General features: G+C 40.7%; 1 protein-coding gene and 1 long non-coding RNA gene across 2 annotated transcripts in view; both read left to right on the top strand.

Moving 5' to 3' along the window:
- The window catches only part of GRIN3A (glutamate ionotropic receptor NMDA type subunit 3A), a 71,132-nt gene that overhangs the window by 38,027 nt on the left and 17,235 nt on the right, over positions 1-15,870 (top strand). The window contains exon 3 of the mRNA XM_071730037.1: positions 440-1,487. Coding sequence (XP_071586138.1) covers positions 440-1,487 — 1,048 coding nt within the window. The remainder of the gene's footprint in view (positions 1-439; positions 1,488-15,870) is intronic.
- Positions 1,498-3,764, top strand: LOC139789388 (uncharacterized). Its single transcript, XR_011723159.1, has 2 exons — positions 1,498-2,056; positions 2,103-3,764. It is a non-coding gene; the product is annotated as an uncharacterized lncRNA (long non-coding RNA).

Here is a 15,870-nt window from a genome sequence, read left to right as displayed (position 1 = left end):
GAGATGAAAGGATTTTTCTTGGAAGGACATTTCATACATAATTTCCACTCTTCGTTTTCATACATGTTTTTATCCAGGCAACTAACTACAGATAGGGCAGGTTCAGCTTAGAATTAACCTATGTTTTATTAGTTTATGAGGCAAAGGTAACTGAAAAAGTGTTTTTCTCTCATTTTTTCTAGTAAGTAAAAATATTATCTTTGTTGAAAAGTTGTTATCTGCATTGGGTAAGATATGTAGCAGAGGATTCCCAAGTACTTTAGTCATATATCCAGTGGTTTGTTCCTCATGCCAAAGGAAACCCATTGATGATCCAAATGTTCAACAACATCCCCAGTCTATTCTATTAAATATAAATGTGTGGTGTCTGCATGTATGGTGCTTTAGCATAATGACTTTAGTTGTCTGCTTCTGTTACTCTGCTTTCTCCCTCCAACAGGTTTATAGCCAACACAACTTTTGATGGTCTCAGTGGCCATATTAAGGTCAAAGGCTCCTCCATTGTCAGCTCAGAAAACAACTTCTTCATCTGGAATCTGCAGCATGACCCTCTTGGGAACCCAATGTGGACTCGTCTGGGGAGCTGGCAAGAAGGAAAGATAGTCATGGACTATGGGATATGGCCAGAACAGGCCCAGAGACATAAAAGTCACATGCAACACCCTACCCGGCTGCACCTCAGAGTGGTAACTCTCATTGAGCACCCATTTGTCTTTACAAGAGATGTAGATGATGAAGGTCTTTGCCCAGCAGGGCAGCTGTGCCTAGATCCTTTGACCAACGATTCAGCCATGCTGGATAATCTGTTTGACACCCTTCAAGGAGGGAATGACACCATTCCCATTGAGCTGAAGAAGTGCTGCTATGGCTACTGCATTGATCTGCTGGAGAAGCTAGCTGAGGATATGAATTTTGATTTTGACTTGTACATTGTTGGTGATGGGAAATACGGAGCCTGGAAGAATGGCCACTGGACAGGGCTGGTGGGAGACCTTCTGGCTGGCACAGCTCATATGGCAGTGACATCATTTAGCATTAACACTGCCCGAAGCCAAGTAATTGATTTCACAAGCCCTTTCTTTTCAACCAGCTTGGGCATCTTGGTGAGGACCAGAGACACAGCGGCTCCTATTGGAGCCTTTATGTGGCCACTTCACTGGACTATGTGGCTGGGGATATTCGTGTCTCTGCACATCACAGCTATATTCCTCACTTTATATGAGTGGAAAAGCCCTTTTGGATTGACCCCCAAGGGAAGGAATAGGAACAAAGTCTTCTCTTTCTCTTCTGCCCTGAATGTCTGCTATTCAATCTTGTTTGGAAGAACAGCTGCCATCAAACCCCCCAAGTGCTGGACTGGAAGGTTTTTAATGAATCTCTGGGCCATTTTCTGTCTGTTTTGTTTGTCCACATACACAGCCAACCTCGCTGCTGTCATGGTAGGAGAGAAGATCTATGAAGAGCTTTCTGGAATACACGACCCAAAGGTAAAGTGTGTCTGTTATTAACTCAGCCTTTCCTTCTTCCGAGTCAAAATTCACTGCTGCATAATTTGTGGTTTCTGCTAAAATCAGAAAGCCATCTGTGTGCCAAACAGCAGTTGCACTACAATTAGTCACCATCTGACAGCACTTCAGGAGGAGAGTTCAGTGAGAGGATCTTTAAACATCCACAGAAGTGAAGGAAGGAATTCAAAGATTGTGGGTGAAGAGGAAGGCAAAAGATTTTGGTGTTGCCCACTGCAGAGAAGAAAAATGGCTTTCACATGCAGAATAAGGGCTAGATTTCAGTTCTGAAGCCCTCCTGGTTGTAGTTGTTTTTTTAATTGGATGATTTGGGTCATCCTGAGATCTCCTCAGACAAAACAACCACACAGCATGCAGACAAAACCACTGATGTTCTGGGTAGGACTTTGCAAGTATTTCACAGGCCAGAACAGTGTTTACAAAGGCGCTATTGGCAGAATTCCTCACAAATGCTAAATCTGGTGGAGCAGAACTAAAATCTTTTGAAAAATCCTACGTTTTGCTTGAAAGCAGTGGAACTCACTTTACAAGTAGCCAAACATTTGATTTGTGATATTTCTGCTGGGGAACTGTCAGGGGAGGAGGTGAATTATGTTGCAGACAACCCGATTGCAAATAGCTCAGACTTCCCAGTAGTTTTTGGTAAAGCAAGAAAAAAATGTAGCAGCAGGACTGCCTCCACCCACTCTCTCTCCCACTCCCAGGAGATGAAGGTATCTTTAGTTGGAGTGGAAGTCTTGTCATCTTCAGAAGACTATTCTGATTTTATTTGCCACTCAGTAACAATCGTGAAAATTGGCATGCAGAATGATTTGTAGAGAGAATACATGGCAGCAGGTGCCAGGCACCCTCATCCTCTTTGCCTGACAGCCAGTGTAGAGGAGCAAAGGTAGCAAGAGCAAATTTCCCTGTTTTGTTTGGCACTTTCCCCAGTAAGGGCATGATTGTATTGTCCATGGTTTTATACTCTACCCAAACTGCTGGTACATAGCTTTTAAACCATACACTATTAATTTGTCTGGAGTAAGTCAATTGATACAACATTGCACAACTGGAAAAAGTAATTTTAAGAACTCAAGGGCTGACCACTTACTTTACTTTAGTAAATGAAGTAAATAAAGGCTACATATGTCCCTCAAGACATCAAAGGCCATGCACCATCTGTTATGTTCATAAAACCTTGCATTCAGGATAATGACCATACAGTTTTGACTTTATAAGTAGATTTCTGACTTACTTCCTCCAATGTTGTCTATATTGTTTCTACCAAAACTAATTTAAGCAACGGCTAATAGTTATGTGGTTGGCCTGAGTTATTCTAAAATTGATTTATGAGTTAAAACAAATTGTTAAATTGCTACTAATAGCCTGCTCTTCCCCTCCCAGAAAAAATATCATAACTACTGCAACAATAGCTTCATCAATTTGAGCTGCAACCATTCAGGAATCATGCGATATTTTATTCAGAGCATTGTGAATAAGCAAGTGACAGCTTTTGTCTTATTTTTCCCAGCTCCAGGCATGTCTCTGTTACAATTATTTTTGTATGAGCCATAGTATTGGCTTGAAATCATGTTACTACTCAACTCTTTGCATGGACATAACCTGATCTAAAAAATCAAATAGCATCAGATTACATCCTATTTTTATGCCTCATTATTGTGACCGCACATAGAGTCCTTAAGACAGGTATTGGAGAATTTCTGCAGTTACAAGAAAATTAAATTCTTTCAAAGCTGCACTGCAAAGCTTGGCTGTGGGGTTATGAACCTGCGTGCAGAGTACTGAAGCGTAAGCTGTGTTGCAAACACAGGTCTTAGTCCTGTACCTTAGAGACACCAATGACTCATGGTGAATAACCTCTGTGATCCCATTATACCAGTGGCATTACTGGCCTTTACTGCGAGCACTTTGCTGCTTCATGGACTAGATCTAAGCACCTGAGTAGTAAGCTTATTCCCAGTGTGGTAGATTTTATGGAAAAGCAGGATTGCCTGCTGTTACCAGACTACCAGATGATTTAGAACATTTCATTCATGCCTTTGTCTCCAAAATCTTAGTCTGTAAGACTAGTTATAACAGAAAATGTACTGGTTTAACCTTTCCTTAACCTGAGATGTGTCCAATAAAATTCTCTCTAAAACGTAAAGCTTAGGCTCAGGAAAATTTGGGGCACAGCAGCTGCAGAGGTGTGTGCATCACCTTTAAGTTAGTTACATAAAGCATTTTTTAATGTGATTTAAAGATCCTATGGTTGTTTGGTTTTTTTCCCAGATCTGCTTATGTCCTCCTTTTCAGTGGTGAAGACTGCAAAAGAAGGCAGCAGGATACAGAAATACTCTTTTTCATTTAATAGACATGTAAACATTCTGCTACTTCTCTCAGGATACATATGCCCTTGTACTGTGCTTTTGAAATGTCTTTAAAAAAACAAAGCTCAAAATAGAGGAGCAACCTTCTTGGGGTAATGTAAGACAGACAGTTTCTTCAGGCTGACAGCCACGAACAGCAAATCCTGTCTGAGACAGCATACAGTCAGGAAGGAAGGCAAGTTGGGAAAAATAATAATGTGGAGCAGTTTTTTTCAGGATTAGAAACCTGCTATCAAAAATCAGTATTGTCAGTAGTATTGGTCCTCTCTCTTCTGATTTAAAAAAAAATACAAGTTTAGATATAGGATTAATAAATAGCATTTGCCTTTCTAGAAAAAAAACATGTTACAACAATGATGTTTAATTTACCAAGCAGTACAGTGTTTTAACAGGCCAGCAAAGGAAGCACAGTCCTCCTATGCTGCTGAATTCAAAAGAAAACAAGTTGCAGTAAAACCACTAAACACAAGGTAAAGTCAAATACAGAATTAGAGATATCTTAGTTGGAACTTTGAATGCACTGAGGTTGTAAAACTAAGGAAATACAGAAATAACCATCATACTGCTGAAAGTAGTGGCCAGTAAGTACATGAGTAAGGCAAGACAAACCAGAGCAGAAGGCAAGCAACAGGAGGCAGGAGAATTAAGTTCCTGGAATAATCCTTGAATTTTGGAAACTTTTTTTTTTTGTTTTCAGTGTAAGAATCTTAACAAGGGTGGATCACTAAAGCCAAACATAGGAACTATCCATCAAAGTTGGCTGTTTCCTTTACTGAATCACATTCAGATGATTTATTTACTGTAGGAGCTGCAACACAGTCAGTTGTAGAAGTACTACATCAGTGTCCTGCCACCTTAAATTATAACTCTTCTAAGTAAGTGAGAAATTTTGGGCCACAGCTTCCCTCTCTCCCTCATTTTCTAATCTTACACATTTTTGACCATCATCTCTTTCCACGGGAAACTAGCAAACACAGCTTTTGGAGAAAAAACTCCATAAAGCAGAGCTGGTGCTAGAGGAGCACACAGGTAGGTAGGTGTTGGCAGGTAAGTCTGGGACAGCTGGCCACTGTCAGCTTTCCTAATTGAGAGGTGGTGATTGTATTACAGATCTACAGCAGCAAGCTGAGCACACAGCCTTGTGGGCACAGGCTGAGCAGAGAGGGGCAAGCAAAGGGCTCTGGGCACAAAAAGGTAGAATTCACTATGATTCTGCTTCAGAAACATGTCTTGATGGCTGTTGTCTCATTTAGCCAGTCCTGTGACAAATCTAGATATTTCATGTTTCCATTTCCAGTATGGTTGCCATAAAGCATTACTACCTATGTGTGAGTAATCTAGGTTTCAGTGACACAGAGAGGGAAAAGAAGTTACCTTTAAGTACGTGGCAATGTCAGTGGCTTCCTTTGGCCAGCAAGCCTGCAGATGAGGTTCCAGTATAACTCTTCATTAACAAATTCAAAAATAAGGTCTTGTATTACAAGATCTCCCCAGGGAGTAGTTTTCTTTTTGTGGCAAGGGCACTTGAAGCAGGGACTTTGCTCTCAGGCTCTAGTGCAAGAGCACATGTACCATAAGAGATGCACCATAAACTCAGGAGCATGTCAAGTAGTTCAGAATATCTGAGGTAAAATAACTGTGGAAGCCCAGAGAACATAAGAAATATTTCTGACATGCCAGCAAGAAAGCATACAGCAGCAAAAGCTGAGGAGCTTGACAGATTTTCCATAAGGTGGTCCAGTGCCTGGCTTTTCTTTCTGCTTATAGTGTTGTTCTTGAAACAATAATGAACTTTTCAAGTACAAGCAGACCACTGTCACTTCTGTGACAACTGTCGGCTTTTCTTTGCCATCTTTAGAGCACGCTTGAGTAGCTGTGCCTGGTAATTTACTAAAGCTACATTTGGGTTTTTTTTGAGCACTTAAAAACTTTAACAATGACAAAGTTCCTTTCCACATTGTATTTTGACAGGCAATATCGAACCTATTGAGATTCATTTAACAGAAGTGGCTACACCTTTGAGTCCTACTGCCAGCAATTTTGTTGTATCTCACCTAATTTTACATATCTGCAGTGGAGACATCATGTATGATTTACTCAGTCTAATATGCTTTAAAAGTTAGCAGGGAGAGATAGTCACACTATTTAGAGGCTTCTGGCCATTATTATAGCAGTTAAAATTTCCCTGTTTCATGTATTAAAACAGTCTAGAAATACCAATTGGCAAGTAACTGCAGATGAACTTTAGCGATACCAAACCAGAGAAAAGGAAAGCTCCAGTCACTTTATAGGCCTTTTTTCATCACTGGAGGCATGATTCAAATATCCCTACATTTAATGATACCTTACCTCAAGTCCAGCAAGCTTTAAAGTGAGGCTGTAACTGTTGTGTGTTTATTGATAGATTTTTCTTCCCCCCCCAAAAAAAATAACTACACTGAAAAAATGCTGTTAAAGACACCCATGGCCTTTCACTGCAGCCAAACTAAGATGTATCACTGTAAGAAGTACCACTTGCACTGCTGTGTATTAAATATATAATGAAATACCACGAATTTAAATATGCATTCAATGCATTAAATTGAGTAGCTAAAAAGCAAGCAACAAACTCAGTGGAGTTAACAGAAATCATGTTGCTCCTATGTCATTTAGAATCTGGACTGCAGAATTCTTTTCTTTTTACAATTAAAATTGGCTGTAAAGTCTATAGAGCATTCGCTTCTGTTCAGTAAGTCATTGGACACAGGAAGGTCATGAGTCACAGCATCACAGCCTGCTAATTAATACATGGTGCTTTTCTGAGTACTAATGAGTCAGTGAAGGATTTGAGCTCAAGAGGTCTTTAGGTGTCACATAGACTAGAGTGAAAAAATCTCAAAGGAGAAATAAAGTATGAAACTCTAGTCAGAACAAAGAACAGGCATAGCAGAGCAACCTCATACAGGAATGAAAGACACCTGCAATTTATAGAGGTGAAATCTTGTCCTCTTTAGCTTCCCCATGCAGTTTTATGGTGGTGAATGCTTGACTTGCTTAGCTTCCCCATTACCTTGTTAAAGCTTTCTTTTATAGTTACATCTCTGGAGGCTCAGAATCTGTCCAGTTTGGATTTTTTATCATTCTGACACCCAGTTTATTAGACAATGCACTGCAGTGTACTTCAAGTTTCCTTCCCCAACAAGACCTGCATTTTTATGCCTTCATGCTAAAAATTATCTTTTTGTCATCTTCACATACTAACCCTTACTGCCACAGGTATTAACCTACGTAGAGTGCCTTGTACTGTCACCTACTGTCTCAGCCACAACCTGCTGTCTTCACCTCATCATGCTAATGGTGTGATTCAAAGAATGTATGGGTAAGGGTAGAAGGAAAAAAAAGTCCTGCTGTCTTCATTTAATATGATGTAGGTCATGAGGGTTCTTTCAGCACCAGAATCAATCTGTGGGGTTTAGCATTTTTCCAGCTGTATTCCTGCCAGTTTCTTAACCTTAAGATGCAGTATACCTATATTCATGTAATTAAAAAAAAAAAAAAAATGAGCCCCACCACCAGAAATAGCAGCTGCATCATAGATGGGACTAACACCATTGCAATAAATGATGTAAGAAGAGAAGTATCAGGAGAAAATGTTACTGAAGTAACTAGCAAAATGAACAGAGAACAGAGAAGATACATAAGGTTGATCTTCTTGTCTGGGACATGGAAGATCACAGAATCATAAAACATAGAATCATAGAATCATAGAATGGATAAGGTTGAGAAGGACCTTAAAGATCATCTAGATCCCCTGCATGGGCAGGGGCACCTCCCACCAGCCAAGGTTGCTCAAGGCCCCATCCAGCCTGGCCTTGAACACTGCCAGGGAGGGGGCAGCCACAACTTCCTTGGGCAACCTCTGCCAGTGTCTCACCACCTTCACAGGAAAGAACTTCTTCCTGATCTCTAAACCTGAATCTCCCCTCATCAAGTTTTAAACGTTTCCCTTTGTCCTCTCACTACACACACGTGTAAAAAGCCCTACCCCAGCTTTCATGCAGGTTCCTTTCAGGTATTGGAAGGCTGCTATAAGATCATCTCAGAGCCTCCTCTTCCCTAGGTTGAGCAGCCCCAACTTCCTCAGCCTGTCTTCATTATACAGCTGACTTAGCAGCATTGAGGATATTTATTATTGTTCACAAAAGTCACAGCCATTATGATCTATATAATCTGATCTCTATTATATGATCTCTATAAACTGAGATCTGGATAATAGCCTGGCTTACCTTCCTAGTGACAGAAGTCCTCAGTCAGCTCCCACAATGATTTCCTGGGTTTCAGGGATGCCAAAGTGTTAAGTCCTCTAGAAAAAAAGTAGTTTTCATTGAGTACAATAAGAATTGACTGAACACCAGGTAATTTCAAGAACTGTGTGTATTTCACTGCACACAAGGTCAAGGCATCCAAATGAGCCCATCATTTTTATTTTATGCTTCGTGCTCAACACATAATAAAATAATAACATTTAGTTCCCATGTTGGACCTGTCAGTAAGAAAGGACTCCTTCTGATTTAGCTTCATTTGCTGTTGTTGAACCAAAAGTTAGTAGCCAGTAACATATTTAAGAAATTAGGGCTGTAATGGTTGGCAGTTCCATGATCTACAACTGGGAGCCTGTTCATCTAGTAACTGGTGAGCCATTTGCAACACAAAACCATTGTCTGTTCCTTTCCTGGAAACCAGAAACTAGCCTGGCCCTACAAGTTTAAACAGGGTCACCACAGAGAACTGTGTTCAGCTTTGGTACCAGAGGGACAGTTGCCATATTAATGGACAGAGTTGGGCTAATCAACCAGAAACAGCAGGAGAAATTTATAAGAAATACTTTGATGGATGATTGTTTTGAAGATGAGAAGGGTCCTGACAGTTTTAAGCTACTGCCACATGAGGTTTCCCCCTCCAGTGCTCCATTGATTGTAAAGAACTGAGGTAGCTTTTCATCTAAAGCCCTGAGGTTTGGGATGAAAGGACAAGAAGGATTATTTAAATAGAAATTGTCCATGTCTCTTTGGTAGTTTGAGCATGTCATCAACCAAACAGCTATCCTTCCCTTGCTTCTAATTTTATTTCACCTGCTTTGGAACAGCATTAGGCCTATTTTACATGCAGAAAACAGAAAACATAGTAGAGGAAATTATTCAGTCTGGAGCACTTTTATGGTTGCTTTGTGCTTTTGCAGCTGGAAAAGGTGTTCTGTTGCCTGATGAGAACTACATCCTCTTTTTTTTTCTCCAGTATCCAGTTTTTCTACAGAAATTTACACTTAATACTTTACAGATCTCAGCTTTCCTGGAATAAATTCCAGCTCAAAGATCCCTCTGTCCAGAAAACTATTTAAGTGCTATTAAGAAACTGATATAAAGACAGCATTACATTCATATTCCCCATAGTTCTGTTCTCATGGTGCTTCTGGTACTAAGGCACTGCCCAGTAACTCAATCAGTAGGGCAATTTTCAGCAATTAACTTTCCTACCATAGACTACAGTCCCCAGTGTCATCCCTTAGCCATGCAGCTTCTGCAGCACACAGAGGAGCAGAGCAGATCTTATAATTAATTATTAGCACTCACATGAGAAGCATCAAAAGATGGGCTTAATAGTTTTAAATGGAGACCTAAGTTGTAATTTATTTTTGTATCTGCTGTTGCTGCAATGCAGGAAAATAAACTGTCAGTATTGGATTATGCATTTGTTTCTAGATTGAAACTGCTTACTGACTTCAATGCAGCTGTTAAGGTTTGTGCCAAATAATGGCCTAGCTGTGCTGGATTCAAAGTGACAGGATTTTAACAAAATCTGACATTATCTTGGCATGCCAACAACCAGCTCCACTGACACTTTCTGCAGCTGAGAAGGGAAAGTGAGTTTTGAAATGTATTCTGCATACACCATCTCCTGGAGGCTGCAGGGATATCTCCACTTCCCAAGCCTGAACACATGAAACAGTGGTCTGAACAAAGTCTTCACTTCCAGAAGTTCAGCTGTGAATTTTCATCTGCAAAAATTTGAAATTCATGTGCTTCAATATGAATTTTTTTTCTTTCATCTTCCTCTGCACCACAGAAATAATCACTACTCAGTTTTAAAAACCTTGCAGTAAAGTAGGAAAAATCCCATTAACAGTGTTCTGCGTTACTTGGGTTGAGTGTTTGGGGGTTTTAAATTTTATTTGTTTTGTTCTTTTTCTCTTCTTCATACACAGAAGACAGAAGACTTACTGCAAAACAGCAAATCTCTAAAAGCATGTCGGTTCCTCACGCCAGAGGAGGCCACTTAGTGCTACCCCTCTCCAGTGATTAGGAACCAAAACTGAACATACTCTTTAAGACTCTCCAGCAGAGGTTTTGCTGGTACTAACAGCAATTCTGCTGATACACCAGATGCCCATTGAACACGACATTTGTTATACAAGATAAACAGCAGTACCATGGAGCAAAGCTACATATAGAAACCTTTTCATAATAATTTCTCCTCAACAGTTGCTGGAAAAGTTAGGACAGGGTTTTAAGCCATGTTGCCCCTTTCTATATCCTATTAAAATTAAAAAGCGTCATTGTATGTGGTGTTAAAAGCTGGATCCATGTTAACTCTGCATCTCTCAGTGCAGGATGCAGTTCTTGGCAGTCCACTTTACACTGGGTTGCCCTTTTTTTATTTCCCTCAAACAATAATTCATGGAGTTGAATTTTTGAAAAGAGAGGCTAACTGAATGGATGATTAAATCATTTCAGTGATTTTAGATGCTGATTAGAAACTGAGTTCCTGAAGCATTTTGCCTTCAGCCAGCTGTCCAGATGTACATTATTGTCTTGAATCAGCTTCATTAAGTCAGTTAGTGCACCCCATTGATTAAGTACTGGAAAAGCATTTCCTAGATTTCAGTCACTTATGGGTTCACTGCTTATAGCAAATTGCCATAATTTCCCTTCTTAAAAGTTGCTCTGTTTAGACCTTCCTTGCCTAATCACAGCTCCCAGCAAGCTCTATCCCCACAGGATTAGAAAGCAAGATTGTATGGACTGTATTTTTTTGGAGCTGAGACCATCCTTTCTCTGTATTTACATGCTGAACACCTGCATTTCCTACATACTGCGAAGTTACATGACAACCAAATGTGATGCAAACCTCAGAAGGATAGTAGACCAAACTACCAGGATACCAAGAGGAAAAAAAGTCATTGTGACAAATCTTATACCCTTGTAGCACCGAAAGGTCACACAGAAGCCAGAACCTTCTAGAAAGACCTCAAAACTCAACATCCCAGCTTTGGAGTATGTCAAGGATAACTGCTGGCAGCCATCTCATGCACTTTCAGTTTTAAATCCCAACCTGCAGAGGAAATTTCCATGCTTGAGTCTTTTCAAGTCTGAGTCAAGGTGTTCTTTGCCTAGCTGATGGCACTGAATGCAGTCACACTTGATTACATAAACTGGAATGTGTCAAGTAATGCAAAATCCCTGACATTCAATATTTGTATTTTCCTGTTTTTGCTCTTGTGGTTTTATAACGCTGGTATTTTCATGCATAATTGACCATAGATGTATGAATATATACAGTTCTTCTCAACATCTTCCCAAATAAAACAAGTTCTCCACTTCCCACTCTGCAGATGTTTTATCAGCAGAAGAGACAGAAAACGAGATGATCTAGAATTAAGGTGCCAAGCAAAGGGAACTGGTAGCTGCGGTATTTTCTTTTGGCAGTAAGCAACACAACATCATTCGTCTAGTAGCATAACAGTATACAAGGAACAGAAAACTCTGAGAAGTCCCAAAGTTTTCCCTAGCACTGTCAGAAAATGTGGATGTTCTGTACAGCTCTTCACTTTCCTGGAAGACTGCATGTCCATGGATGTCTCAGTGCTCAAGTGACCCAATAACCATTCCACTCCCCCAGCACATGAAGGCATTCACATTACCCCTTTTTTTCTTACACAGTATAAAAAACCATCACTCCTAGTTTGTTTTGTTACCCATGGTATGTCTTCTTTAACAGTGAGACTTGTTCTTGGACACGTCAGCACAGCCCATGCATCCTACAGTAGATACTGTCTTTGGAGGTCACAGGGACAGCATTGGTATCCTAATTCCAGAATCTATACTCCCTTCCAATATTCCTTATCCTTCCTCCTACACCTTCATCCTGCACTTTGCAGCAGCATTTAGTTGTCCCCTCTTCCAAGAGCTCTGTCTTCACAGAAGGTGGCTCATTATCTTGAACCACATGTTCCTGACCTGGGCTTCAAGATCCTTTGCTCTTGGCATTTCACAGCCTTGAACCTGAGAAGTCAGAGTACTGATCCAGGAGGAAAGTGCTCAGCCCCTCTGAAACTACATCCCTCTCTGTGAGGTTGTTTGCCCCATGAAGTAGCACAGATCCAAATGGGAGGTCACTGTGTGTCTCAGAACTTCATGTACCACAGCTTCCTCACAGCAGACTGAGGAGGTGGTTCCAAAAATCCAGGATACACCTAAGTGGTATGGCCATTCATGACACCAGTATTTGAGCTGCAAAAATTATGTCATTAGTTGAGAAAAGGTTTCCCCTTTTTGGGGAACCTACAAAACTGAATAGGTTTTTAACCACTGAAACACATTGGCTTCTTACTACTCAATTGTACTTCACGGAATCTCAGAACAGCTTGGGTTAGAAGGGACCTTGAAATCATGCAGTTCCAGCCCACCTCCATGGGCAGGAATACCTCCAACTAGGCCAGATTGCTTCAAGCCCTATCCAATCTGGCCCTGAACACTTTCAGGGATGGGGAATCCACAGCTTCTCTGGACAGCCTGTGCCAGTGTCTCATCATCCTCACACTAAAGAATTTCCTCATACTGTGTAATCTCAGTCTGCCCTCTTCCAGTTTAAAGACATTACCCCTTGTCCTGTTGCTATATGTCCTTATAAAAACTCCCTCCTCAGAACATATATGTTCATGCACACAGTGTTAGGTTTCTAGGCTGTTGGCACTCCACTCCTCCTGCTTGGCAGCTCAGCCAGTGCTGTATGCAGCTCTCTGTGGAGCTGTGGTGACTGTGCCAGATAACTTTCAAAGGGCTGCTTCCTAGCTGAACACTGAGTCCCACACAGGCATCAGTGTGCAGCCCCCATGCACTGCATGGGAGAGGCTGTCTGGGAGGACAGAGTGAGCCTGATGGCTGAGGAGCACTTAGATTCATCAGCAGTGACCCTCTTTAAAAAATTAATTACTTCCACAACTCCCATGGCTTGAAGAGGGAGGCCATGAAGCGAAGGAGATGAATGAAGAAGGATATAACATCTGTTCCATAAATATCTTTATATATTGTTCAATAAATTGTCAAGCTAGGACTTCATTATCCCCTGAAAGCCCCTCACTAGGTCAGAATAAACATTGTTCTTTTGATTTCTTACAGCTGTAGATGTCTAATTTTGGAGGGACCTTGTAAAGTTATCTAAGCTCATGTCTGGAGTTGGATCTGCAGCTGTTGCATTAATTTATTTTTGATCATACTTGAATCACCAGGAACTCTCCAGGTACTCCATGAGTACAAGTGTCAGCACTTCCTAGTAACCCTACCTACTTTATTATAGTTCTCCTTTCACACTGACTGAGCTTTGAATGGAAAAAAACAAAGAAGTGTAGTCTCTACATTCTAGAAATGCCTATAATTTCCACATCTATTTCTTCTCTCTTTGGACTACATGATCTTTTGAGGTCCATTCAAACCCCTAACTTTCTATGATACATGACCTCCTGTAGGTGACCCTGTTCTGGCTGGGGCACTGGACTCTGATTTTTTGAGGTCCCTTCCAACCCCTAACTTTCTGTGATTCTCAGTAAGACAGTGTTTGTGTTTGTCCTTACTGAAAAAAAACCACGAGTAACTGTCTTCTCCAAATAAATCACCAGTTAAAAATAACATAAGGCATTCCTGATTCTTCTAATTGTTAATCTTAGTAGATTAGTAGTAACAGTAGTACAAGTAGTCCATTATCCACTTCTGGCAGCATTTTGTATTGTTCATCCACTATTCATACAGCTTCAAGCAAATGTTTTTCCTCATGTGGATAAGCAGTAGAAAGAACAAAACAGAAGTCCTGAATATGTAGAGGATGAGAACACTGTTAAGGTTTAGACTTCTTAAAAGGAGCCAAAAGTAAGCAAATGCAAAGTTGCAGACACATAATTACAGGTAAGAAAAAGCATAGAAGCATAGGTTACCAGAGACAGGAAGAGCGTAGGATGCAAGGGATCACTATGTAACTTCCCTACAGAGTCTTTCCAAAACTTCCCACCAGACATATGGTGTTGCTAAAGACAGGATATTAAGCCAGATGGACTTTTTATCTGATATATATTCCAGTGATGTCATCATTGGCGGTGAAATTTGAGAGTGTGCCAACACAAAACAAAACATCAGAAGTCCTCAGTAAAGCCTTGGGGACAGAAAATTGCATGGAGGTGCAGTTAATTTTCTCTTTTTTTCTACCATGCTCCTCACAGAGGATAAACGATTTATCTAGATGTAGGCATTGGTGACAGCCTGAGTGCAGAACCCCTCCCACTGAAGTCAGGCATCAAGAAGTCTTTACCTGCAGCTCAGATGTTGTCGTGCAATTGGCATCACTAGGTGGGACACAAATATAACAAACACCTAAGCTGTCTTGGAAGGTGGAACTGTTGTTGAATGCTGAGACACGGTGGGTTTTTTTGTCTCTTCACTGAAATTGCCAGGAAATAAAACCCCATAATATAGCACTGACTGTGGCAACTAGTTCCTTAGGATACAGAGTGCCTGGAGCCCACTCCAACTCATTATTTAATAAAGTCATCTTTGATGTCTCAAGACTAGACTTAGATTTAGGTTGAGAGCATTGTGATGGAAGTCTTCATGACATATTGTCACAGCAGCACTCTCTGTTACTGATGAGTTCTGGCACTTGAATGCTGCTTCCACACATCCAATCAAGAACATTTTGCTTTGCACCCACAGTCCTTCTGGCACAGCATGCACTTTGGCCAGCTCTGGATGAATTTGTCCATGGATTATGTCCAGGGATTATTTGTCCATGATCATCCAGACCAGAATGCCTCAAAAAACATGTAAGACACCTTCCATGCCCACAGTCTCACATTTACCCATGGGTCTCATTCCTGGGTTTCAACAGAGACCACATCAGCAGAGCACAATGTGGAAAGCACTTGCCCACCTTTCAGATAAAAATTAACAGAAATACAGTTTATTCATCATTTCCAGGACATTAAAAAAAAAACATAAAAAATACCTTTTTTCTGTTCCTTTTCAGACTGAACTAGATGAGTGTGTGTTTACTGCTTACTCCTGTTATTCATAAAAAATCTAAGAGTGTTCTTTTATCTATAGGATCATTGAAGAGAAGAGGTCTTTTGTATGGCTTTGAGTTGCCCTACACTCTGTGTTATGTAGATAATAATGCAGAGAGACAGATGGACAATCAGAATGCCTCTTTACATGGTCTTCACAAAGTAGAGCATGGCCATAGTGAGATCATCTTGGCAAGCTGCTGTGAAGACCATGAGCTTCCTGGGAAGCAAACAGAGAATGACTACTTCAGCCTTAGCTTTATTTGGCTTCCTCTGCTCTGAAAGCTTGGTCTTTTAGAGGCTGGTACACTGATGAAGTCCCTTTAATTATCATAGTCTTGGCAACACCCAGCCATCTCAAGGAAGTTGCTTGGCATGCTAGAGCACCTGTCTGACACCTCTGTTGCAAACAAAGAATTTCCCCAGGAGTCACTAAAGGCTCCAAAGAGAAACCATGTACTTTAGAAACAGAGGTCTGTGGAACTTGTGAACATCCAGACTATTCAAGGGGTTAGCTTCACAGAAGGTGAAGCTAACTTTGCGTTAAGAAAAGAACACACAGCTGCAAAAATGGTATTTGTATAGACTGGTAATCGAGCTTAACAGT

Source organism: Heliangelus exortis, chromosome Z (assembly GCF_036169615.1).
Source record: "Heliangelus exortis chromosome Z, bHelExo1.hap1, whole genome shotgun sequence".
Taxonomy (NCBI): domain Eukaryota; kingdom Metazoa; phylum Chordata; class Aves; order Apodiformes; family Trochilidae; genus Heliangelus; species Heliangelus exortis.
The sequence above is the reverse complement of the archived record's forward strand: the minus strand, read 5'-3'. Positions and strand labels throughout refer to the sequence as shown.